The sequence below is a fragment of the Scyliorhinus torazame genome, chromosome 2, assembly GCF_047496885.1.
Source record: "Scyliorhinus torazame isolate Kashiwa2021f chromosome 2, sScyTor2.1, whole genome shotgun sequence".
Taxonomy (NCBI): Eukaryota; Metazoa; Chordata; class Chondrichthyes; order Carcharhiniformes; family Scyliorhinidae; genus Scyliorhinus; species Scyliorhinus torazame.
In genome coordinates this window covers 298,254,622-298,279,272 of record NC_092708.1, presented here as the reverse complement: position 1 = coordinate 298,279,272, position 24,651 = coordinate 298,254,622, and the positions used below count along the sequence as shown (strand labels likewise).

The 24,651-nt window shown below is 44.1% G+C and overlaps 1 protein-coding gene and 1 long non-coding RNA gene across 5 annotated transcripts; one reads left to right on the top strand and one right to left on the bottom strand.

Annotated features, from left to right (window-relative positions):
* The first annotated feature begins 12,356 nt into the window (after positions 1–12,356).
* On the top strand, positions 12,357–15,095 carry LOC140399299 (uncharacterized). The gene is made up of 2 exons (XR_011937674.1): positions 12,357–12,570; positions 13,911–15,095. It is a non-coding gene; the product is annotated as an uncharacterized lncRNA (long non-coding RNA).
* Positions 15,096–17,461: 2,366 nt separating this feature from the next.
* On the bottom strand, positions 17,462–22,636 carry foxa1 (forkhead box A1). 4 transcript variants are annotated; one of them, XM_072488787.1, is made up of 3 exons: positions 22,527–22,636; positions 19,331–19,395; positions 17,462–18,666 (listed from the first exon to the last, which is right to left on the bottom strand). In XM_072488787.1, the coding sequence occupies exons 2-3, from the start codon at positions 19,382–19,384 to the stop codon at positions 17,614–17,616; spliced, it is 1,107 nt and encodes a 368-aa protein (XP_072344888.1). In that variant the 5' UTR covers positions 19,385–19,395; positions 22,527–22,636; the 3' UTR covers positions 17,462–17,613. The 4 variants fall into 4 exon arrangements, with proteins under 4 accessions (XP_072344888.1, XP_072344879.1, XP_072344862.1 ...); XM_072488778.1 differs by lacking the exon at positions 22,527–22,636 and adding an exon at positions 20,789–20,943; XM_072488761.1 differs by lacking the exon at positions 22,527–22,636 and adding an exon at positions 20,360–20,609.
* Positions 22,637–24,651: the final 2,015 nt, after the last annotated feature.

The following is a 24,651-nucleotide window of genomic DNA, read 5'->3' as shown; positions in this document are numbered from 1 at the left end:
AGTTGCTGAAAGTAAGCGCGCAGATACAGCAGGCAGTAAAGAAGGCAAATGGTGTGCTGGCCTTCATAGCGAGAGGATTTGAGTATAGGAATACAATGTTTTGCTACAATTGTATAGGGCATTGGTGAGGTCACACCTGGAGTATTATGTGCAATCTTGGTGTCCTTATCTGAGGGATTGCAGCAAAGGTTTACCAGGCTGATTCCTGGGATGGCGGAACTGCCATATGAGGAGAGACTAAATCGGTTAGGATTATATTCATTCTAGTTTAGAAGAGTGAGAGGGGATCTCATAGAAACTTACAAAATTCTAACAGGATTAGATACAGTAGATTCAGAAAGAATGTACCCAATGGCAGGTGAATCCAGAACTAGGAGTCATAGTTTGAGGATAAGGGGTAAACCTTTTCGGACTGAGGTGAGAAGAGATTTCATCACCCAGATAGTGGTGAATCTGTGGACTTCAGTATCACAGAAAGTAGTTGAGGCCAAAACATTGTCTAATAGATATAACTCTTGAGGCTAAAGGGATCAAGGGATATGCGGGGAAGGTGGGATCAGGGTATTGAACTTGATGATCAGCCATGATCATAATGAATGACAAAGCAGGATCAAAGGGCTGAATGGCCTCCTCCTGCTTCTATTTTTCGATGTTTCTATGTATCATTGGCAGGCCCGGTGCAGGTGGTCAAGATGAATATTTTTCTGTGATTTTTATTTTTATTTCCATGCCTACCTATCTTTTTGCTGAAATTGTTTTTTATGGGGATGGAACGGTTAATTTTGTCGATTGTGTGGTCAGATAAGGTGGCAAGGATTAGGAGGATGGTGCTTCAGAGAGGGCGACAGTCATGGGGTCTGGCCCTTCCAAATCTGAAGTATTATTATTGGGCGGCGAACACAGAGAAGGTGCGGGGCTGGAGTAGGGAGCTGCAGGCTTTATGGATGAGGATGGGGGCAGGCTCTTGCAAGGGGTCAGGGTTGCGGGTGCTGACAATGGTGCTGCTCCCATTTTCCCCAGGGAAATATTTGGGGATCTGGTGGTGGTGGCCATGCTGAAAATATGGAGACAATTTTAGTTAGGGACGGGTCAAAGTTGATGCCGACCTAAGGGAACCATGAGTTTACCAACGAGGATGGATACTAGGTTTCGAGGTTTGGAGGAGCGAGGGGTGATGGAAATGAAGGACCTATTTCTAGAAGGGCGGTTTGCGAGTTTGGAGGAGTTGGGGGAGGAGTTTGGGATCCCACAGGGTAAGGTTTTCAGGTTTATGTAGGTGTCAGATTTCGCGAAATAGGTCTTTCCGACTTTTCTGGTGACATTGTCCTCCTCATTGTTGGAGGGGGTGCTTTGGGTGATGGAGCTGAGGGAGGTGGTCATCTCGGCGTTCTATGGGAGGATTTTCAAGGAGGATATGGCGTCTCTGGAGGGGGTTAAGGAAAAGTGGGAGGAGGAGCTGGGGATGGTGCTGGAGGAGGAGTTGTGTGCAAGGCTGGGGTTGATACAGATAAAGGTAGTACACAGAGTGCACCTGATAAAGTCAAGGATGAGCCGGTTGTTTGAAGGCGTGAAGGATATTTGTGAGCGATGTGGGAGGGGCCCAGCCAATCACGTGCATATGTTCTGGTCCTGCCCTAAGTTGGAGAAATTTTGGAGGTCGTTCTTCAGTACCATGTCGGCGGTCTTGCATGTGGATTTGGAGCCCAGTCCCCAGAGGGCCATATTTGGGCTGTCGGACCTGGCAGAGGTGCAGACAGGAGTGGGAGCAGATGTTTTAGCCTTCGCCTCGCTGATCGCTTGCAGGCGGGTCCTGTTGGGGTGGAGGTCAGTTTCTCCACTCTGTGCCTCGGTGTGGCTGGGGATCGAATGGAGTTTTGTATCTGAAAAAGGTGAAATTTGCTTTGAGGGGGGTTGAATAAGGGGTCACACAAGAGATGGGGTTTGTTTGTACTACATTTGAAGGAGCTGGTTACTGTCAGCTGTTAAGGGTGAAGGGGGAGGGGGGAAGTGGAGTGTTTGGTTGAGGTTACTGGGATGGGGGCGGTTGGAGGTTTGTGTTGCTTTTTCTTTGCTATGTTGTGTGTTTAAAATGTTAAAACGTGAATAAAATTATTATTTTTTTAAAATCCTCAGATCCAAAGGAGTCAGTCAGCTGATCCGAAAACGCCTTGTAAAATTCTATTGGGGTCCCATCAGGCCCAGGCGTCTCCCCTGTCTGCATCTTACCCAAAGCTCTGGGGATCTCCTACAGCTTCAGCGGCACATCTAATGTTTCCCGCAGCTCATCCCTCACCTGAAGGAACTCCATATACTCCAAAAATGTAGTCATCTCCTGCTCATCTTCTGGCGGATCCGATTTGTAAAGTCCCTTGTAAAAGGAGTGAAACACCTCATTAACTTTCTCTGGGGTAGACACCAACCCACCCCCTGAATCCGATATCTGCAAAATCTCTCTGGCAGCCTCCTGCTGACTTAACTGATGAGCAAACACTCAGCTGGCCTCCTCCCCATACTTATAGACCATCCCTCTGACCCATCGCAGCTGTCTCACCACCCATCCCATAGATTGTAGATCAAACTGCATTTGCAGCTTCTTCCTACACGCTAAAAGCTCAGGCGTTGGGTCACTCACATATTCTCTACCCACCAATAAAATTGTATCTACTATCTCCTGGCACACCCATCTGGGTGGCACTGTAGCATAGTGGTTAGCACAATTGCTTTACAGATCCAGGGTCCCAGGTTCAATTCACGGCTTGGGTCACTGTCTGTGCGGAGTCCACACGTTCTCCCCATGTGTGCATGGGTTTGCTCCCACAGTCCAAAGATGTGCAGGTTAGGTGCATTGGCCATGCTAAATTGCCCTTAGTGTCCAAAAAGGTTAAGTGGGGTTACTGAGTTACAGGAATAGGTTGGAGGTGTGGGCTTGGGTGGGGTGATCTTTCCAAGGGCCGGTGCAGACTCGATGGGCCGAATGGCCTCCTTCAGCACTGTAAATTCTCTGATTCTATGGTTCACAGCGCCAGGGACCTGGGTTTGATTCCCTCTTGGGTCACTGTCTGTGCGAAGTCTGCACGTTCTCCCCGTGTCTCCCCTTGTTACCACTTTTTTCTTAAATTTAGAGTACCCAATTATTTTTTTTCCGATTAAGGGGCAATTTCGCGTGGCTAATCCACCTAACCTGCACATCTTTGGATTGTGGGGGTGAAACCCACACAGACACAGGGAGAATGTGCAAACTCCAGATGGACAGTGATCCAGGGCCGGGTTTCGACCCCTGGTCCTCAGCGCTGTAGTCCCAGTGCCAACCACTGCACCATGTGCCGCCCGTTTACCGCTTTTAATGCCTCCCACACCATAGACAGTGAGACCATCCCATTTTCGTTCAATTCGATGTAGTTTGAACCATAGAGGTTTACAGTATGAAAAACGTACTGAATGGCCCCTGAAATTTTTGAGTAGAACACAACATCTGATAACAGACCCAAGTCCAGCCTCCAACCTGCATGCTGCGTTCGGCCCCCTTCAAATTTTAAATCCACCACGTGTGGCACGTGGTTGGACATCACCACCGATGAGTACTCCACACTCTTCACTCCCGGTGACAAGGTCCGATCCGTAATGAAAAAGTCAATACGTGAACACATCTTGTGCACAACAAAAAAAAGACCCCCCCCCCGGTACATAAATCGCCACAGTTCTACCACTCCTGTCTCTTCCATAAATGCTGCAAGCACCGTTGCCATCCCCAAAGGGATCTGCGACTTGGGCATGGAACGATGCACCTTTGGATTTAAGACACAATTGAAATCCCCCCCTCGCCCATAAAATTAGCTGGCGTGTGTTCAGTTCCGGAATGGCAGCCAACAACCGTTTCATTCCCAACTCGGGGCATTTACGTTCACCGGTAGGCCAGCCAACCTGAGGTCTAGCCACCGTGACCTATTTTCTAGGTTCTCCACTTTACGTTTCATGTTTTTGTTATTTTCTGCCACCATCGACAGCCCTGCCTCCATCGAGGCAAACCTATCCTCATATCCTGACAAGGCCTCCTCCACCCCTTTAACGTCTCGCCCTGTGCCATCACCACATTCGATGTTCGTACCAGTTTCTCATGGATCAGGGCCAAAGCTTCTTCGATGGTTGTTTTAAAAGATTGTTTAAATTCTTGGCCCTGCGAGAATGGCACGGTGGTGCAGTGGTTAGCACTGCTGCCTCATGGTGCCTAGGACCCGGGTTCGATCCCAGCCCCAGGTCATGTCCGTGTGGAATTTGCACATTCGCCTCGTGTCTGTAAAGCTCTCACCCCCCGCAACCCAATGTGCAAGATGTTGGTCTTGCCCCTTAATTGGAAAGAAATAATTGGGTACTCGAAATTTTGAAAATGTATAAATAAATTCTTGGCCCTGCTGCTCAAACTGCTTATCAATCTTCTTCCCGAATATTTCAAATTCCTGCACCATTATGGCAGCCAATGTGTTCAGTGTGATAGGTGTGGCAGCAGTCATTTTCCCTCACTCACCCTCCTCCAACGGGCTTTCCTTCTGAACTTTTTTTAGGCTTTTATTTTGTTGCTGACTTCATTTCCTGGTGGGAAATGTTTCCCTGTTAATGACCTCCAGGTTGGGCTCTAAAAACTCAGAGAAAGAAAACGGAGAAAAAGACCTAAAATCACAACCTTGCCAGGAGCCTGTAATGTTCTTGTTGGATGGCCTGATTTATATTACAAGAACACTTGTAGCTAAAGCTATAAATGGTTTATTAACATTAACTGTGGGTCAATTATTTACAAAACAACAGATGGATAACAGTATTAACATGCACAAGCAACCTCTCTTTTTCAGCTCTCCAGTCAGTCTGAGGTCACCTGACTCTAAAGTTCACTTATATACTAATGAGACTCCTAGTGGTCAGTCGGTGAATTACAACAGAATCATGATATCACTACATCCCCTTTCCTTTGAAAACTGGTTTAACAAATATATGTATATCTTGTAGGTAAATTGTAGTGTACCAAAACCTGTGAACACATCGCTGAGTTTGCTGATAATGTTCTCAGAATCGTCGGAGTGTAGATCCAATCCTTTGTGAATGCAATATACCAACTACAGTAGACGTAATTCTTCACAGGACTGGTCACCTAATAATGAATCCAAGCCCTCGGATACAATACAGAATGGGACGGAATAAACTGTGTTCTTCACCACCACACTCGGGTCACAAGCACCATAACATTTAACGCTTGAACTATTATAATCTCTCAGAGATGTTTTGTGATTTTTTCTAATCGGTTGAATTTTTAGATTTTTAAAATCAGTCATGCTGATTAAATTGGCTTTGGCACCAGTGTCTAACTTCAATTGGACTACTGTACCATTCACAGCCATTTGTCCTCATCAACCTCATTTATTTTAAATGGAGTATCAGTTTGCCTTTTTATATGTGCTGGAGAATCTTTTGATGTCTCCAAAAAATTATTCTTCGCTGTTATTACTCCAACTTCTTCATTCACCTGAGGAAGGAGCAGCGCTCCGAAAGCTAGTGACATCGAAACAAACCTGTTGGACTTTAACCTGGTGTTGTAAGACTTCTTACATTACTCCAACAAACAATGATATTTCATCACTGGGGACTGTGTCTTCAACTGTGCTGACTGATTTGGGGTTGAACTTAGAGTAACAATTTTGAGCAAAGTGATTTTTTTATTTTGCATTTGGAACAAAACTTGCCAAACACTGGACACTGTCTTAATTTGTGCCTTTGACCACATCTTTTCCACAGAAATACTTGTCCTGATTTTTAACCTGTTTGTTCATGTGCGAGGAGCAGCAGGAGCATTCCTACTTTCTTTGGAAGTTGCCCGTCTTTTTGGAAAAAGGGCGGCAACCGGAGTGCTTTCCTCCAAGAAGACGCCGCCATTACTGAGAAACAATTTAGAATGCCGTGCTGCAAGCTCATGAGCCTGACTAATCTTAACTGTTTGTTTCAAAGACAGCTCCGATTCCCTCAGCAACCATTCTCTCAGCTTATTTTCATTCACACCAAGCACAATCTGGTCCTGAATCACGGAAGATTCCACCACAGAAAAATTACAGGTTTTAGCCTTTAACTTTAAATCAGTGATGAAATGATCAATGGACTCTTCTATCTTCTGTAAACATGATCAAAATACATAGCGTTCATAAATTTCATTCTTTCTGGGGGTGCAATGTGCATCAAATCTTCGAATTACTTCGTTAAAATTTTTACGACCTTCATCATTTCCAAATGTAAACGTATTAAACACAGCCATTGCTTTGGGCTCTGCCGTTTTTAGGAGCATCACTACCTTACATGAGTCTGATTGATCTCCTAAATTTACTACAGTGCAAGACACATCAAATTGTTGTTTAAACACATGCCAGTTGCTGCAATGAAATCTGAGACTCATTGGTAGCTTCAATGACTCCATGGACGGGTTTCTCCGCCCCGCTGTGCCAGATTTCTGGTTCAGCACGCCGTCGGGATTCTCCATATCACTGGCTGGTCAATGGGGTTTCTCATTGTGGGGCAGCTACAAGCCGTCGGGAAACTGCCGAGCTGCCGGCAAAACGGAGCATCCCGACAGCGGAGAATTCAGCTCCATGTTGTTAATCTGGCAGTCTGCAAAATCTTCAAATCCATGTGGACCCGTGGCAGGCTGATAGTTTTCTTTTCTCAGTGTTTAATACCATCCAACTCTGGTACCATGTAATGTTCTTGTCAGATGGCCTGATTTATACTACAAGAACACCTAAAGCTAATGCTAGAAATGATTTATTAACATTAACTGTGAGTCAACTATATACAAAACAACAGATAAATAACAGTATTAACATGTGTCCCATTTTACATGACGTCACCCAGAAGTCCAACTGTACACCAAGTACTCTGAACCAATTTTGCCCACTGTACACAAGTTACCAGATACACTAAACTAATATAGGCCAGTCTGCACTATTTACCAGATATTCTGCACCAATATAGCCCACTGTACACTATTTACCCGATAGACTGAACTAATGTAGCTGAATGAACACCATTGACCAGATGTACTGAACCAATGAAGCCCAGTCTACACCATTTAACAGATAAACTGAGCCAATAAAGCTCACTGTCACCATTCACCGGATACACTGAACCAATGATACCCAGAGTACACCATTTACTAGGTACGCTGAACTGATGTAGCCCATTATACACCATTTACCAAAATCACTAAATCATTATAGCCCACTGTGCACCATTTACCACAAACACTGAACCAATATAGCCCACTGTAGACCAATTACCTCATAGACTGAATCAATAGGGTCAATTGAGCACCATTTACCACAAACATTGAACCAATATTGTCCACTGTGCATCATTTAACTGACAGATTGAACAAATATAATCCATTGTGCTCCATTTTCTAATTACACTGAAACATTGTAGCCCAGTGTACACCATTTACCAGATACACTGAACCGATGCAGCCCACTGTGCACCATTTACCAAATACACTCAACCAATATAGCCTACTGTACACCATTGTGGTGGCATGGTGGCACAGTGGTTAGCACTGCTACCTCACAGCTCCAGGGACCCGGATTCAATTCTGGCCTTGGGTGACTGTGTGGAGTTTGCGCGTTCTACCCGTGTCTGCGTGGGTTTCCACCAGGCTCTTAAGTACGGTGCTCTTTCCAAGGGCTGGTGCAGACTTGATTGGCCGAATGGCCTCCTTCTGCACTGTAAATTCTATGATTCAATCTATCATTTGCCAGATACACTGAACCAATGTTGTCCATTGCACACCATTTGATGCGTTCGCCGGACTAAAGTAACCCTATGTGCACCAGTGTCAGATACACTGAACCAATATAACCCACTGTGCACCATTTACCAGATACACAGAGCCAATAGAGCCAATTATACACCATTACCCAGGTATACTGACCCAAATTTGCCAACTGTACACCATTTACCAAGCACTCTGAACCAATATAGCCCAGTGTACACCATTTACTGGATAGACAAAACCAATATAGGTCATTGTGCACAATTTACCAGATATACTGATCCATTATAGCCAACTGTACACCATTTACCAAGCACCCAATATACCCATTATATGCCAATTACTGGGTTCACTGAACCAATATATGTCCAAGTTAGTTTTCATTCTATTTCTCTCTCTATCTTCAGGTACCATGCCCTTAAACGGCATTGGTGATCATTCCTGTACCAGCCTCCCCGAACAGGCACTGGAATGTGGCGACTAGGGGCTTTTCACAGTAACTTCATTTGAAGCCTACTTGTGACAATAAACGATTTTCATTTCATTTTCAGATACCATGTATTGGTCCATGGTTATGCTTAGCAAGGTACTGAAGTGATATGCTGCTGTCTTCAGCAGATGCTAGCTGATCAACAACCAGATACACTGAACAAGTATATCTCAGTGTACACCATTTATGAGATACACCAAACCAATATAGCCAATTGTACACCATTCACCAGGTACAATGTAACCCACTGTACACCATTTGCTGGATACATGAACCAATGTAACCCAGTGTACACCATTTACCAGGTAGCAATACTGAAGCAATATAACCAACAGTACATCATTTACAAGATACACTGAACTAATATAGCCCAGTGTACATCATTTATGAGACACACTGATCCAATATAGCCAAATGTCCACCATTCACCAGGTACACTGAACCAAAATGGCCAAGTGTACACCATTTACAAAGCACCCTGAATCAATATAGCCACCAGTAAACCATTTAGCAGATATACTGAACCAGTATTGCCCACTGTACACCATTTAGAAACATAGAAAATAGGTGCAGGAGTAGGCCATTCAGCCCTTTGAGCCTGCACCACCATTCAATATGATCATGGCTGATCATGTAAATTCAGTATCCCACTGCCGCTTTCTCGCCATTCCCCTTGATCCCATTTAGCCGCAGCTCCCTCTTGAATATATCCAACGAAATAGAAACATTTATGAGATACACGCTCCAATGTAACCATTTGTGCACCATGCACCAGGTACACTGAACCAATATGGCCACCAGTGCACCATTTATTGGGCACACTGGATCAACATAGCAAAGGAAACCTTTAACCAGGTACATTAAACCAATATAGCCAACAGGACACCATTTGCAGATACACTGACCAAATATGGCCCACCATACACCATTTACCAGATACACTGAACCAATGTAACCCAGTGTACACCATTTACCAGATACACTGAACCAATATAGCCCACTGTACACCATTTACCAGATACACTGAACCAATGTAACCCAGTGTACACCATTTACCAGATACACTGAACCAATATAGCCCACTGTACACCATTTACCAGATACACTGAACCAATGTAACCCAGTGTACACAATTTACCAGATACACTGAACCAATGTAGCCCAGTGTACGCCATTTACCAGATACACTTAACCAGTATAGGCCACTGTGCACCATTTACCAGATACACTGAACCAATATAGCCCACTGTACACTATTTACCAGATACACTGAACCAATATAGCCCACTGTACACCATTTACCAGATACACTGAACCAATATAGCCCACTGTACACCATTCACCGGGTACACTGAACCAATATAGCCCACTGTACACCATTTACCAGATACACTGAACCGATGTAACCCAGCGTACACAATTTACCAGATACACTGAACCAATGTAGCCCAGTGTACACCATTTACCAGATACACTGATCCAGTATAGGCCACTGTGCACCATTTACCAGATACACTGAACCAATATAGCCCACTGTACACCATTTACCAGATACACTGATCCAGTATAGGCCACTGTGCACCATTTACCAGATACACTGAACCAATATAGCCCACTGTACACCATTTACCAGATACACTGAACCAATATAGCCTAGTGTACACCATTTACCAGATACACGGAACCAATGTAGCCCAGTGTACACCATTTACCAGATGCACTGAACCAATGTAACCCACTGTACACCATTTACCAGATACACTGAACCAATATAGCCCACTGTACACCATTTACCAGGTACACTGAACCAATATAGCCCACTGTACACCATTTACCAGATACACTGAACCAATGTAACCCAGTGTACACAATTTACCAGATACACTCAACCAGTATAGCCCACTGTACATCATTTACCAGATACACTGAACCAATATAGCCCACTGTACACCATTCACCAGGTACACTGAACCAATATAGCCCACTGTACACCATTCACCAGATACACTGAACCAATATAGCCCACTGTACACCATTTACCAGATACACTGAACCAATGTAGCCACTTTACACCATTTACCAGGTACACTGAACCAATATAGCCCACTGTACACCATTTACCAGATACACTGAACCAATGTAGCCACTGTACACCATTTACCAGGTACACTGAACCAATATAGCCCACTGTACACCATTCACCAGGTACACTTAACCAATATAGCCCACTGTACACCATTCACCAGATACACTGAACCAATATAGCCCACTGTACACCATTTACCAGATACACTGAACCAATGTAGCCACTGTACACCATTTACCAGGTACACTGAACCAATATAGCCCACTGTACACCATTCACCGGGTACACTGAACCAATATAGCCCACTGTACACCATTCACCGGGTATACTGAACCAATATAGCCCACTGTACACCATTTACCAGATACACTGAACCAATATAGCCCACTGTACACCATTTACCAGATACACTAAACCAATATAGCCCACTGTACACCATTCACCAGATACACTAAACCAATATAGCCCACTGTACACCATTCACCAGGTACACTGAACCAATATAGCCCACTGTACACCATTCACCGGGTACACTGAACCAATATAGCCCACTGTACACCATTCACCGGGTACACTGAACCAATATAGCCCACTGTACACCATTTACCAGATACACTGAACCAATATAGCCCACTGTACACCATTTACCAGATACACTAAACCAATATAGCCCACTGTACACCATTCACCGGGTACACTGAACCAATATAGCCCACTGTACACCATTTACCAGATACACTGAACCAATATAGCCCACTGTACACCATTCACCAGGTACACTGAACCAATATAGCCCACTGTACACCATTCACCGGGTACACTGAACCAATATAGCCCACTGTACACCATTTACCAGATACACTGAACCAATATAGCCCACTGTACACCATTTACCAGATACACTAAACCAATATAGCCCACTGTACACCATTCACCGGGTACACTGAACCAATATAGCCCACTGTACACCATTTACCAGATACACTGAACCAATATAGCCCACTGTACACCATTCACCAGGTACACTGAACCAATATAGCCCACTGTACACCATTCACCAGATACACTGAACCAATATAGCCCACTGTACACCATTTACCAGATACACTGAACCAATATAGCCCACTGTACACCATTTACCAGATACACTAAACCAATATAGCCCACTGTACACCATTCACCGGGTACACTGAACCAATATAGCCCACTGTACACCATTTACCAGATACACTGAACCAATATAGCCCACTGTACACCATTCACCAGGTACACTGAACCAATATAGCCTAGTGTACACCATTCACCAGGTACACTGAACCAATATAGCCTAGTGTACACCATTCACCAGGTACACTGAACCAATATAGCCTAGTGTACACCATTCACCAGGTACACTGAACCAATATAGCTCAACGTACACCATTTTTAAAAAGACCTATTACCAAACGTCATGTATTATAAACGATACTGAGTGCTACTAATCGGATTGACGTTAGCAGTTTGTTTCTTTTTATATTTCCAATTTTAATCGAATTTATCTCCAGATTCTGGAGCGCAAAACACACTTAACAACAAAAACGCGCGATTATTCCCTGGCTAGCGCACAAACTTGCCGGATATGAATTTTAAAACCACCACACAAACTCCGGTGGGAAATTGGTCACGACTGTATTTGCCGCCCATCGAAACTGAGGCCTTGGGTTCTACGTGACAAAACTGCAGTTTACAAGGAGATTTGAGCAAACGAAGCTCGTTGAAGTAAATTGTGGGACTGGCCCTGAAATAAGAGCAGTGACATGAAATATTCGCCTTTTGGCTTCATTAACATTGGTTGCGGTCTCCGGTTTTATATATTTTCAATTTACAGAGAGAGACACAGGTAGTGATTGTTCAATCCAGTTCCTGCCAGAGGTCAGGAGACATTGTTTGTCCTGTTCAAAGTTCGCGTTGAAAAACCCTTGGCCCCAGTCTGGTGGATTAGAAGTCACAAAAGCGGGTGAAGAACAAGACTGCACCCAAGAAGCTTGTGGGATGGAACAAAATGCTAAATGTCCGGAGAATACAAAGTGTCCTCGCTCACAGCTGCTTTGGCTGTCTTTGTGCGGTCCTTAAAACTGGAAGATTTATCTTGGAAAAAAAATACAGGGCCGAGAGAGAGAGTCCATTCCCGACACTGTGAAACTTCGTATTGCTAAAGTTAGCTTCGATTGATTCCTTTGTGTTTTGCTAATGCAGACTCGGTCCTGTTGTGGTGTTCTTAAAAAATAATAATCTTTTAGTGTTTAATCGTTACACCCAGTTTCGTTATATTATCGTTCACAAAACTGCTGTGAAAATCGAGAAACCACAAATAACGAAAGTGGATTCATACGAGGTCGTCCCTTCTTAAAGATACACTAAAGATTGAATGCTACGATCTACATTAATCTCAATGTTTGGTTCTGACCATCTAGATTAAAAAAAACCGATGAAGTTACTCGGTCAATAATTTTAGGTTCACCTGCGCTAAAATATTAGAAATTCAGAGAAGCGACCCAATGTTTTGCAGGTTTTAAGTATTGACTGTACCCCTTTTGAGTTTTATTTCCAACATGTGAACCATTTATTTGATGGTGATATTGAGGATGGCGATTATTGCCCCGATTCCTCCGCGTTCACTGTCCTTCACCATTGAAAGCACCTCTCGGGTTGCAACAACCGTGTTATTATCGATTATACATCGAATGTTGTATTAAAGTTGCGAAATAATCAGAAAACCTATCGATTGAGATCATTTGCACAAAGTCATAGTGGCAGAATATTCAGACACATGACCCACACTATTGGCAGCTCTCCCCCCGCACACGCCAACTCAATAGTATTTTTCACGTGCAGTTATTTTATCACACAGGAAGAGGGGTTTTGTGGAATCCAACGGCTTCAACCCAAAGGTTCAGTCCCTCCTTTTTAAAGGTGCTTAATACTGTAATTATACCTGACAAAATTACAGAAGGCATTTGCCAATTAACTTTGAACAGAAAACACATTCCAAATCATTTCTCTCTTAACAACATCCCGTGGACCTATCATTGCATTCCCAACTAGTGTTGCATTAACGCTAGGAGGAATACTTCCAGCAAATTAGAGGCAGTTGCCCTGCCATTCACGCCACCACATATTAACTGCAAACTTCCCGCTTGTGTATCCCTTCAGAAAGGCAAAATGCAGACTCCCCAATCTGGCCAGTCGCAGAAAGAAAATGATTAACTGGAGAAGCTCTTGGCTCCCGCACTGGCGGATTAGAAATCACAATGTGAAAATAATCAGATGGCAATAAGCTTGTGAAACACGTTCTCAATACGGAGCAGTCGGCAGTTATCTGAACAGTTTATGTACAACCACACCACTCTCAAAATAGGACTCTGGAGAAAAGTCCACGAAAATCACAAACGGCATTTTATGCCTGACCTTAACAGCTTTTGACTTTAGTATTTGTACACCTCTGTTTGCTTTTGAAGTTAAAGTATCGCTTCTTCCCTTTTTGCCGACCTTTGCAGAATCGAAAATTGTTTGAGGGAGCATTAAGGAAATTGTACGGGCTGCCGACTGGATACCAACTCGAAAACACTCTCATCAGCACAATGGAGGAGTCAACAAAAGAAGTTCGATAAATGCAGGTTGATGAAATAAACCAATAACCCTCCACTGCACGTCCTTCCAATGTCCGGCTTGAGAATCAAGCAGAACTCGGATTCTCCCCCTTCTTTCTAAGCGCCTTTATATAATCGCCAATTTGACTGTATAAAAGTTAAATGTACCTCTCTGCCACCGGTGCAGTGGAAAGCTGTCAATGTTCTTGTTGGTAAAAGTGAGGGGGAGGGGATTGAGATCTGAAGGGTTCTCCATACTTTTTTTGCCTGAACGCTGGTGTTGACTTTCGCTGCTAAGAAAACAAGCTCCTCCTGTAACTTGTTCGATTTTACACCCAACCGTCAGGTTTGACTCTCCTCTCACAAATTTGCCACCGGGAGTAATGGAAGAAGAAAGGTCAATGGAATGAAGGATTTATCCTGCCGAGATGTTCTGACGGAAACTAATAGCAGCGAGAATAGTTTTATTCGCAGACGGTAAGGGCCCGCATCACTCGCAATGAGCCCGATGTTACTTGCTGCAAACTAAAACTATTAGAAAAGGTGAAAACGTAAATGAAACCAACATTGTAGACAGTAAAGCAGGCTTCCGAGGGGCATTGCCAACAAGTGCCTAGACCAGAACATCATCCATGATGTTAATGTTCGAATCGTGAAATTAATACAATTACAACCCTAAAATAATTCTCTCGGAGAGTTAAAAACGCCTTGTTTGTCAATTTTCTTTTTGCAAAGGCCAATGGAATGAAACAAATTTGATCGAATTTGGAAATGTATGAAAGAGCAGGTGGTAGAATGGTCGAACCCCTTGCATCACTGAATTATGGTATATATAAATCGTGCTCACATCCAAATTGAATATTCTGCTATGGAATCCAGACACGCCGTATAATTAAAAGAAACCCGAAGATACCGTGGAACACGTACTCAACCTGATCAATGCTGTGAAAATCCTTATTCAGACAAGTGCCGCTCTGCATTGTAAATTCTATGATTCTATATGAACTGTATCTTTTTTCATATTCGCTTTTCTGCAACATATTGTGAACTGAGGTGATGCAAATAAATGACAATTTATTCCTCTGCAGCTTATTTATACACACCCGGTTTAATATATCTCTCGGTAATCATAAACTAAATTTTCAATTTAATGATCTCAGTAATGGGGATTGTCCTGCGCTTGTTTGGAAAGATGGAATTTTGAAGAAAATAAAATTGGGAATTAGCAATGTTTACATTATTGGCGCAGCCAAGGAGTACGGCCAGGGATAGTTCCTAGAGCTCGCCATCTCCTCTTCTCAATTTCACACCACTTTTCACTCGTCAGGGGGCAATTACATGATAATTAAAAGAATTTCACGGTTACTCTGACAATGTGTGTGTCCCGCCAGTGATCAAAGCGAAAGCTATTCATTTCCAAAATCCACTTGTGTGAGTCGAAATGACAAAGTGTTTTGTGCCCAGATACAAAGAGATGTAATTCTGTCACACATTGTCACATTTGTAATAGACAATGCTCTGCACTTGTTCTCGGCGTGACAAAGGGAAACAGGCTGGCGAACCCTTTCTCATCTACGCCGAGTTTGTTAAATGATCGGGGGGGGGGGGGGGGGGAGGCATATGGACCAGCGAGCACTGTTCTCAGAATGAGGTAACTTCACGCCAGAAAATGAAAGAAATCCCAGGCAATTTTAATAACTTGCAATATTAAATGTGATTTTGCAGTTCTTCTTTTGCTTTGCGAAATGCAATCCGTTTGCACACTCGCTTTTCGGAGATAGGGGTTTCTTTTGGAGCACCCGGTTTCCGAGGCCGCGGGGGTTGGGTGAAGCTGGTCTCAATAGGGTCCTGTTATCAAAATCCTCCAAAAGACTTGGTTTAGATTGTGCATCTTGTGATTGTTATGGGCACCAACACACGGCTACGTCGGTTTAATTGAAAACTATAGACACTGCGGAAATTGTTATCCTTGGCCTTTTTTCTAAATGAAAGAGAGAGATTTGGCTTCTTAGAAATTCCTGATCTTCATTATAAATTAAAGAGCCGAAAGCTAGCCACTGGATTGTTTTAAACGGTGAAAAAGTTGTGATAATCCAAACACAGTCCGATTGGGCTGTTCTCGGTTCTGGGCAAGTGCTGCTGGAATACTTTGAAATTGTTCACACTGAATCTGATCAGGTTTTATGTTGGAAACTGTAATGTTTCTACAACGAAAGCAGCAAGAGCTACTTTATGCGAAAGACCGCTCAAACCCTCCCGCGACTTTCCTTTCCCGGATGTTTTTTGAAAAGACCAGCACACTAATATTTATCATGATTGATATTGCTTATCTTGTGACGGTACAAGCCCAAAGTTCTGTTTTAATTCATGGAAATCACTCACTTTTTACTGCAATTCTGGATGGAGTATTTTGGATTTTTTAATGAGTGATCTAGTGAATAACAAACCACAAGATGGGTGCGAATTAACCTTATTTTTATTTTTCTCTTCAAATCAAAATAATTTTATTCATTTTCATAGAATTACAAATACAAAATTAACAGCTCCGTAAATTCCATTTGTATCATTCTTTTTTTAAACAACTTAAAACTAGAAAGGACCCCTAGAGTAGATCATGCAATAAATTAGGCACATTAAGAAAATCCGCAAGAGCCCGCCTGGCTATACACTAACACCGACATTGCTAAAGAACTAGAGGGGGGGGGGGGGAACAAGGGAAAGTGCATTAACACTGGATGGAAATGACAGTTAAAATGCATCGCGGAACGAAAAATTGGGTCATTTTTCGAGGTTCGTGATGCAGGTAACATTTGGTTCATTTTTACAATCAACCCGTTTTTAAAATAAAAGTTGTATTTGCAGATGAGTTGACATGAACACAAAGAAACGGCCTTCGTTCTTTTTCGCTCCCACTAAAACTGCACAGGAATCTAGCAGATCTTCCAAAGAGCAGTTCCGTTGGAATGGACGCAATTATTGTCTCCAAGGGGCCCATTTTATTTCACCCCCAGGTTTATAGCAGCGCTCCCCTCCCCGCTCATCTACCTTTGGGGGGGGGGGGGGGGAAGGGGGTTGATAGAATTGCCACAACTTGCGGGCAGACGCTGAACGGACGCGGGGGGGGGGGGGGGGGAATAGTACAGGATAACACAGCCAATTCTAGAATTATACACCACATTTCCAAAATAAAACGGAGAAAAAAATTTAAATACATTCTGCAGATGTTTGCGATATATTCTCCGCGAAATGTACAGTCGTGATTCATCGCCAAACCTTGCAGCTACTTTACACTTCCACAGTTTTTTTCACACATATAAATGTTATAAAGTAACAGTCTTTGCACGCAAGGTGCAAGAAGGGAAACCCTCCCCTCCCCGAAAAAAAGGAGGAATTGTGAATTATTTCTCTGACGGTTTGAGCTTCTTTGTTTGATGTGTAAAACTAAGTGTTGAGGAGAGGTCTGGAATACACACCTTGGTAGTAGGAGCTTTCACTGGCCAGGACCGAGGGCTCTAAGCTGCTCTTGCCTACGGAGTTGAGGGTGTTCCCATAGCTGGAGTAGTGCATGGCCTGTTCGTAAGCCTTCAAGTCCATCTTGTGATGCTGCTGTTCAGACGACATGAGGTTGGTGATGGAGAAGGGGTGATTGAAGGAGTAATGAGGGTCTCCCTTGAGGTGGTGGACCTGCTGTGAGTCGGCGGCCGACACGTGGCCCATGTGAGGCTGAGCGTGGGGGGTGAGGGTGGTGAGGGTGGGGGTTCATGGTGCCCCCGATGATCGGCCCAGAGCTCAGCAGCGGGGCCTGAGCCTTGCTGTCGCCCGGGGGCCCCGTGTCCTGGCTGGAGGAGCTGCTGGAGTCGCTGAGAGGCGCCCTGCCCTCAGCCTGGCCCCGGCCCCCGGTGCTGGCGTTGCCCAAGCCCGGGGTAGAGGAAGCGGCCGCCTCTTTCTTCCCGCCGTCCGAGCCCGCTTTCAGCACCGACTTCTTCTCGCACTTGAAGCGTTTCTGGCGCCGCAGGTAGCAGCCGTTCTCGAACATGTTGCCCGAGTCCGGGTGCAGTGTCCAGTAAGAGCCTTTGCCCGGCTTGTCGGGGGAACGGGCCACCTTGATGAAACAGTCATTGAAGGAGAGCGAGTGCCTGATGGAGTTCTGCCAGCGCTGCTGGTTCTGCCGGTAATAGGGGAAGAGGTCCATGATCCACTGGTAAATCTCACTCAGAGTCAGCATCTTGCTGGGAGCTTGCTGGATGGCCATGGTGATGAGGGAGATGTAGGAATAGGGCGGCTTGGCGTGTGGGTAGGTGCGCCGGAAGGTTTTGCTGTCCCTGGGCCGGCTCAGGTTGCTCTGGCTGTAAGCCATGGGGCTGATGGCCGGGCTCATACTGGAATAAGGGCTCAAGGCGTTCATGGGGGCCTGCTGGCTGCTCATGTTGGGGCTGATGGCCGAGCCCATGGCCGCCCCCATGCCGTTCATGGCGCCCGCTCCGCTGCATGGCATCCCGGCCATGCCCGGACTCAGCCCCGTGCTCATCCCTGGGTTCCCGTAGGACATGTTGAAGGAGCCGGAGGTCATGTTGCCGCCGGAGCCCATGGAGTTCATGGCCATGTAGCTGTTCATGCTGCTCAGTCCTGGGTTCATGCTGTTCACTGGCACCGTTGAATAAACCTTCACAATGAAAGAGAGCGTTAGTTTGACGGGATCAGGATGGCAAGTTTAAAAAAAATCAGACATAGCTTCTCGTTTATTTTGACTGGAAACTTATATTTCACAACACGAGGGGGACATTGGACTCATTTCAGTAAAGCGAGGCGTGAAAGTCACGCCCCCTTAAAAAAAAATAAAGCATTACGTTGGAGAAGTTTCCTCCCGGGATTAACATTAAGAGATACAACAGTGCTACTGGTTATTGTTGATGACTTGTTAAGATTCCCACTCTTGGTTGTGGCCAGCGCTGGGGACACTGGAGCGGGAGAGAGAGCGGGCTCGACTCCCTCTTCTCGCTGGTGCCACCTCGTGGACAATAACTTTAGAGCCTCGTTTACCTCCTGTGTCCAATACACAAACAAAAAATGCACAACGCCAAACAGTTTTATTAACTACAGCGTTCGCATTATGCTTTAATATCCCTTCACGTTGAGACGTCTCAAGGAGTGGGGGGTGGGCTGGACAGACATCTAACCGAGCATGGTCCAATTTTGTTGGAGTTCTTCGGCAAACTGCCCATAAAACATGGCTTGAAATTAAGCCGTTTGATAAACCCCGGCGCTCTTCCTGGGAGCTGTTCGCTCACTCAAATAAAAACGAGGTTACCGTTGTTACTTTAACTTACCTCCTGCGGTTCCCCGTAGTAAGTGCTCCAGTCGGGTGCTTCGTGTCCTTCCATCTTCACCGTTCCTAACATCATGGAGACAGAGTACAATGAACGAACATCAAAGCTTATTCCTCCCCACCCCACCCCATCCCCCCCCCCCCAAAAAAAAAAATAAAATCCCACCGCGGATGTACTCTGGCTGAGAGAGAGAGAGAATAGAGACTGCAAGAGTAAGGAAGTGCTGGGACGCGAAACACTTTGAGTGGCGCTGGGGACATGCGTAGTGCTTTAACTGCCCACAGATCCTGCCTCCTTTCTCGATTTGCCCAGATCTCTGTATATTTGAATAATCAGCACTCACCTCAGCGTTAGGATACTCGTGTCCCGGTGGCACACCTTTGCCTGTAACTACAGACAGCGCTCACATCCAAAAACTGGCTGCTAACTCAGCGGGGTCAGACTCGAGTCATTGAAAATAGTCCCCGTTGGATTTGTAAATAGACTAATTGGTTTAACTCGGAAACAATAGGAAAGACAAACTCCAGCAGTGGCGTGAGGGATGATAAATTAATCGGGCATCAAAAACGAAGCCCCCCCCCCCCCCCCCAACCACCACCACCACACACAAACGATTGAACGAGATGATGTTTTAAAACAATATTTCTCCCAACGAAACAAAAATGTGGCTGAGCCCCAAACCGGACTTTTCTTTCGCCGATTGAAGTTAACCTTAACCATTTGCCCAGCAAATTTTCAGAGAGGGGATAATCTGCACACTTGTGTGTTTTGTTTGGGCTGCTAACAGCTTCAATTCTGCTCCTGTAAGCAACTCCCCAAAGTCTCGCAGTTAGAAAACATTTCAACAAAATGTCAACACCGGGGATAATTTAATAAACACTTCGTTCAGAGCCCTGCCCACCCAGCAGACTGGATTGTGCAAAATGCATTACTCCGGTAAATCAGTAAGCTGGGAAAAGAGATAGTTGGTCTGGCAGCTTGTCCTCTGACAGCACCGTTAGCAGACCTTTGCACCAGCAAATATCTCACCTCCACCAGCAACGGGAGGACTCCAAAAACAAATCATTCCTGGGTGATTCAGCTCGGCTCCCGCGGAATTCCTGAAATGACACGGGTGGTGCGAGCTGCGGGCTGAAATCCACATGTTTGGTGACAGGTTATAAAAAGGGTAGAGCGGATCTTTCTGTCCTGTTGTTTCATTTAGAAAGCTAAACAAATGTGTGTACAATACGGCACTAGGGCTGAGTGACACCCTCACCCCTTGAAGAGGCGAATGGGCCTGGAAGTGGCAGATGTAGTTAAGCCCGAGGTAGAATTGACTGTCGTGTGACGTCTTTGAGGAATGGTGTAAATAAACCGCATTCCTCGTCCCCCCCGCACCCCCCCCCCCCCCTCTTTCGTGGCGATAGGTCGTAAACATGCAGAATGGAAGAATAGTTTGCATTCAAGATCACGTACCTCGGGTTACTCACTCTCAGGCCTGTGCGGCCAGCCACACACAGTTCTCGCTCCAAGTCATCACTTACTTCAATTTGTGCATTGGCTTTCTGTAGCGCCTAGCAACGGGGCAGCTTTTGGATCAGGGACCTGAACAAAAATGAACAGGCCTGGACCCCCCTCCCCCCCCCCGCTTCTGTGTGTCTGACACGAGAGGGTTACAGCTCCACCCGCGAGCTGGGTCCTAAACACAGCGCGAAAGAGAAACTGCGGGGTGGTAACTGACAAGGTCCTGCTTTGGAAACCTCACACGGCTGAGAGACACCCAGTGTAAATGGCCAAAGGAAAACATAACCGATCTGTATTTTCATTTTACTTCTTATATGTCTCTCGCCCTTGTGATTTACCCAGTCTTTTGAGGTTATTTTAAGTTTAATTGCGCGCCCTTTATTTTCACAATGAAATGTGAGGGAGATTGAAATGCGATTGGATCAAGCGCGCATCATGAACCGGTCTGTTTACTTGTTCCTGTTCCAAGTCCTGGCGGATTTTGTTGCTATTGAGCGAGCAGGCAGAGGCGTTTGTTTCCCTTCTTGAAATAGACGAAACCTGTTACTCGAAATGTAATATTTGAAGTTTTGTCAGAATCACGAACTATTTGAAAGATGCGAAGAGATTGAATTGATTCGATTCGATTTTTTCTGCAAAGCAGAAAGAACAATCTGACTTTTTTTTTATAACCAAGAAGATCTCGTTATTTTCATTTTAAAATGCTATGCAGTTTGCAATGAAGTAATATTGCGGAGGGGAGCTCTATCCCTAATCCACGTGCTTTTGGCATGATTCAATCTGCCAGTCAAACAGTAAACAGCCAGCTATCCTGTATCCGACTGAAGTGTTGGTCAATGAATCACTTCACACAGTGATCTGGGCACCATCCTTTGCACCGTTCTTGTACATCTCGAGAGTGTGGACTTGAAACTATCAAATAGTTCTTCACATTTCATCCTCAGCAAACTAACTCTGTGTCCATTTTGTGAAATAAGAATAATAAATGCACCAACTTTACTGCATCCGTGCACACAAAATGGTTTTACGCGTGCACTTTTCCTGTGTGTTCTCGTGAGATTGTTTAAAAGAGAATGTTGAAAATGTATTAGAAAACAGCTCCAAACACGATGGCCCTCTGTAGTATTGTTTAAGTACATTGATGACCGGGGAATGGCCGAGCAACATAGCCCCACAATACAACTTCATTGTCCTGCATTATTAACCAATGTGAGCTGCTGGCATTTCCTGATCTTTCTTCGTTCTAATTCTCATCCCGAAATACATTCGAGTTGCGCCTCATGTGCTCAGTGTTAACAGTAAATACAGCTTCAGTCCTGCCTGAAGATCATTTTGAAGAAATCTCGTATTCGTATATGAAATCAGTGACTGAACAATTTCCGAAAAACTTCCGATTTTAATGCCTCGGTGAATACGAATCCATGTCGTTTTAAAAATTATTCCTGTGTGTAAAGACGTTTTAATCTTTGAAATGTAATTTAATGACAGTTCATTTTATGTGTAGGCTGTGGATATGAGGACTGTACATGTCCTAAATACAAATGATCTATTTCCAATGGAGGCGAATTAGAAACACATCTGAAATATACCCCTACCTGCCCCACATAGACCTCCACCACATCGAGTAAAGGAAGCAAATTAATTGGCTTGAACTAAACCGGTTCATACATTCGCACGTGCTGTGGATTACCTGCAAAAAATAGTTTCCAGTAATTAAGGAGCAGGGTTGGCAATAAATACTGAGAAAGAAGTCAGCGTATATCTGAGAACAAACTATCCATCTGGAGGGAGCTACTCCGGGGACGCAGACGGTTTCAGAAAGGTCTCATTAACATCTAAAGAGCAATATGCACAGGGCGGATTCTGTTAACAATGTTGCAAATTAATTGGATCATTCTCATTGAAGTGAGTTATCTAAACGTGAAGCGGGTGACGTAAGTGTAAAAGTCTGTAAGTTTAGCTGCTGAGACGACTTAGCAGATATTCTTAAACAATCAGTACATGTATTGTGTTGTTTCGATCTTTGCAATGTAAAATTTCGCATTGCAGTATTCGGCCTCCAACACAAAATGACAGGGAGAACCAAGGTTTATTCTTGTACAGTAAAATAAAATCAAAATTGCCCCCCCTCTCTTTAAGCAACATATAAGTTATTTGATTAATTTTTTCAAATCAGTAATGGCTGTAGGGTAAGAATGTTGAGAGTGGGTGCAGCTGAAAATTCCACGTCGCCTTAAATCGATCATTCAGGAGCATATTCCAATGTTTTGGGAAGGTTAGAATGAAACTGGACTGATTTCAGACTAATTAAATACATAATGAATTACCACTGTATTTATTTGATCATCGTCAGGGTAAAAAGTTCACGACCGTTTCTTGACCAGGTGACACATGGTAAGTCTGGGGTTTACCTTCCACTCTGTGCGGTCTTTAAACCTGTGTTGACAAGGTGCAAAATGACAAGTTATTTGCGGAGGTCAGGACCTGAACCGCCAGAATGCTGCCTTTGCTGTTAGCTTCAGAAATAATTTAATGCTTCTTCGTCAACTCCTCTGAAGACAAAGGGGGGACGAAATCATGTATCCTGAAGACCTTCCATTACACCCGGAGCATTTCGATATTTATTGATAATGTAATAGTTCAGTGAAAAACGCTGAAATTTATCATTGGTTAGTTCACTTTCTTTTATCCACCAACAAATCGCTCGGTATGTCGATAAAACAGAAAGTTACTGTTGAGCTTTAGCAGGCATACATTTCAGGCAATATGTTGACCCGTTGTTATTTCTGATGAGACCCTCGCTAGTTACTAAAATTGCATTATAATGCTATGAACGGGAGTCCAGTTTGGAAAACATCGGTCTAAAGTAAAGCTAGCTCAAAAAAGGTTGCCTTGCGCTGATTCGGCTCAAACGAGCAGCAAAGTCATCCATCGCCCTGTTACACCAGTGAGCCAGGGTTGCGAATGCTGTCTTGCCGCTACCAAATGTATAGTTGCATCACAGCGCACCCACTGGTTACAATGAACCCCGGGGACTGGATCAGTTGGAAACCAGTTCAAAACATGCATTACAGTCATAAAGAGGCTACTTTTGAAAGTGGGGAACAAAAGCAAATGAAAATAAACTAATTTGAGATACTGGGTTCTGAACAATTTACACATCTGCTGATTCTGCACAACATTGTGACAAAATTACCTTGCCCTCTGCGTAAAAAAAATCTTAAAGGCGACGATTTTGACAGGGTAAGAAAAAGCCAAGTTAGGAAGATGAGCTGAGATCAGACTTTTAATTCAAGAATATTTTGTAACTTGTGGATTAAAGTGCCATCAAATGTAACATGCATCACATGATTGGACTGGCTTAAAAGGATGTTTCTGTTGCAGGAGTTATGATGGGGAATAACCCCAAACTCATAGCAAGATAATGCTGGCTATGTCAAAGTTAGACTCGGATTTGCAGAATATTAGCGGGAAAGCCTGCATCCCCGGTTCATGAAATGAGATGAGCTTGATGAATTGAATTGTCTATTTTTATATTATATATGTTCATGTCTCTTTAAGCAGCCCCAATTTGTCAGCTTTTAAACAAGAACATTTACGGAGCAGTATCAATATTCATTGATTTAATTTGAAAAAATATGCTTGAAACGAGTCAGTTGTTAACACTTCTTTCAGATCACATATCTTGTACGATCTGTTCCTCTGTACCAAATATGTAAAAAAAAAACATCTTATTTATCATTGCAAATTTCTTGCAGTTAAATCTTGCCCAAACCACAATAGGTAGGCCTCCAAAATCCCAGAGAGTTGGGATG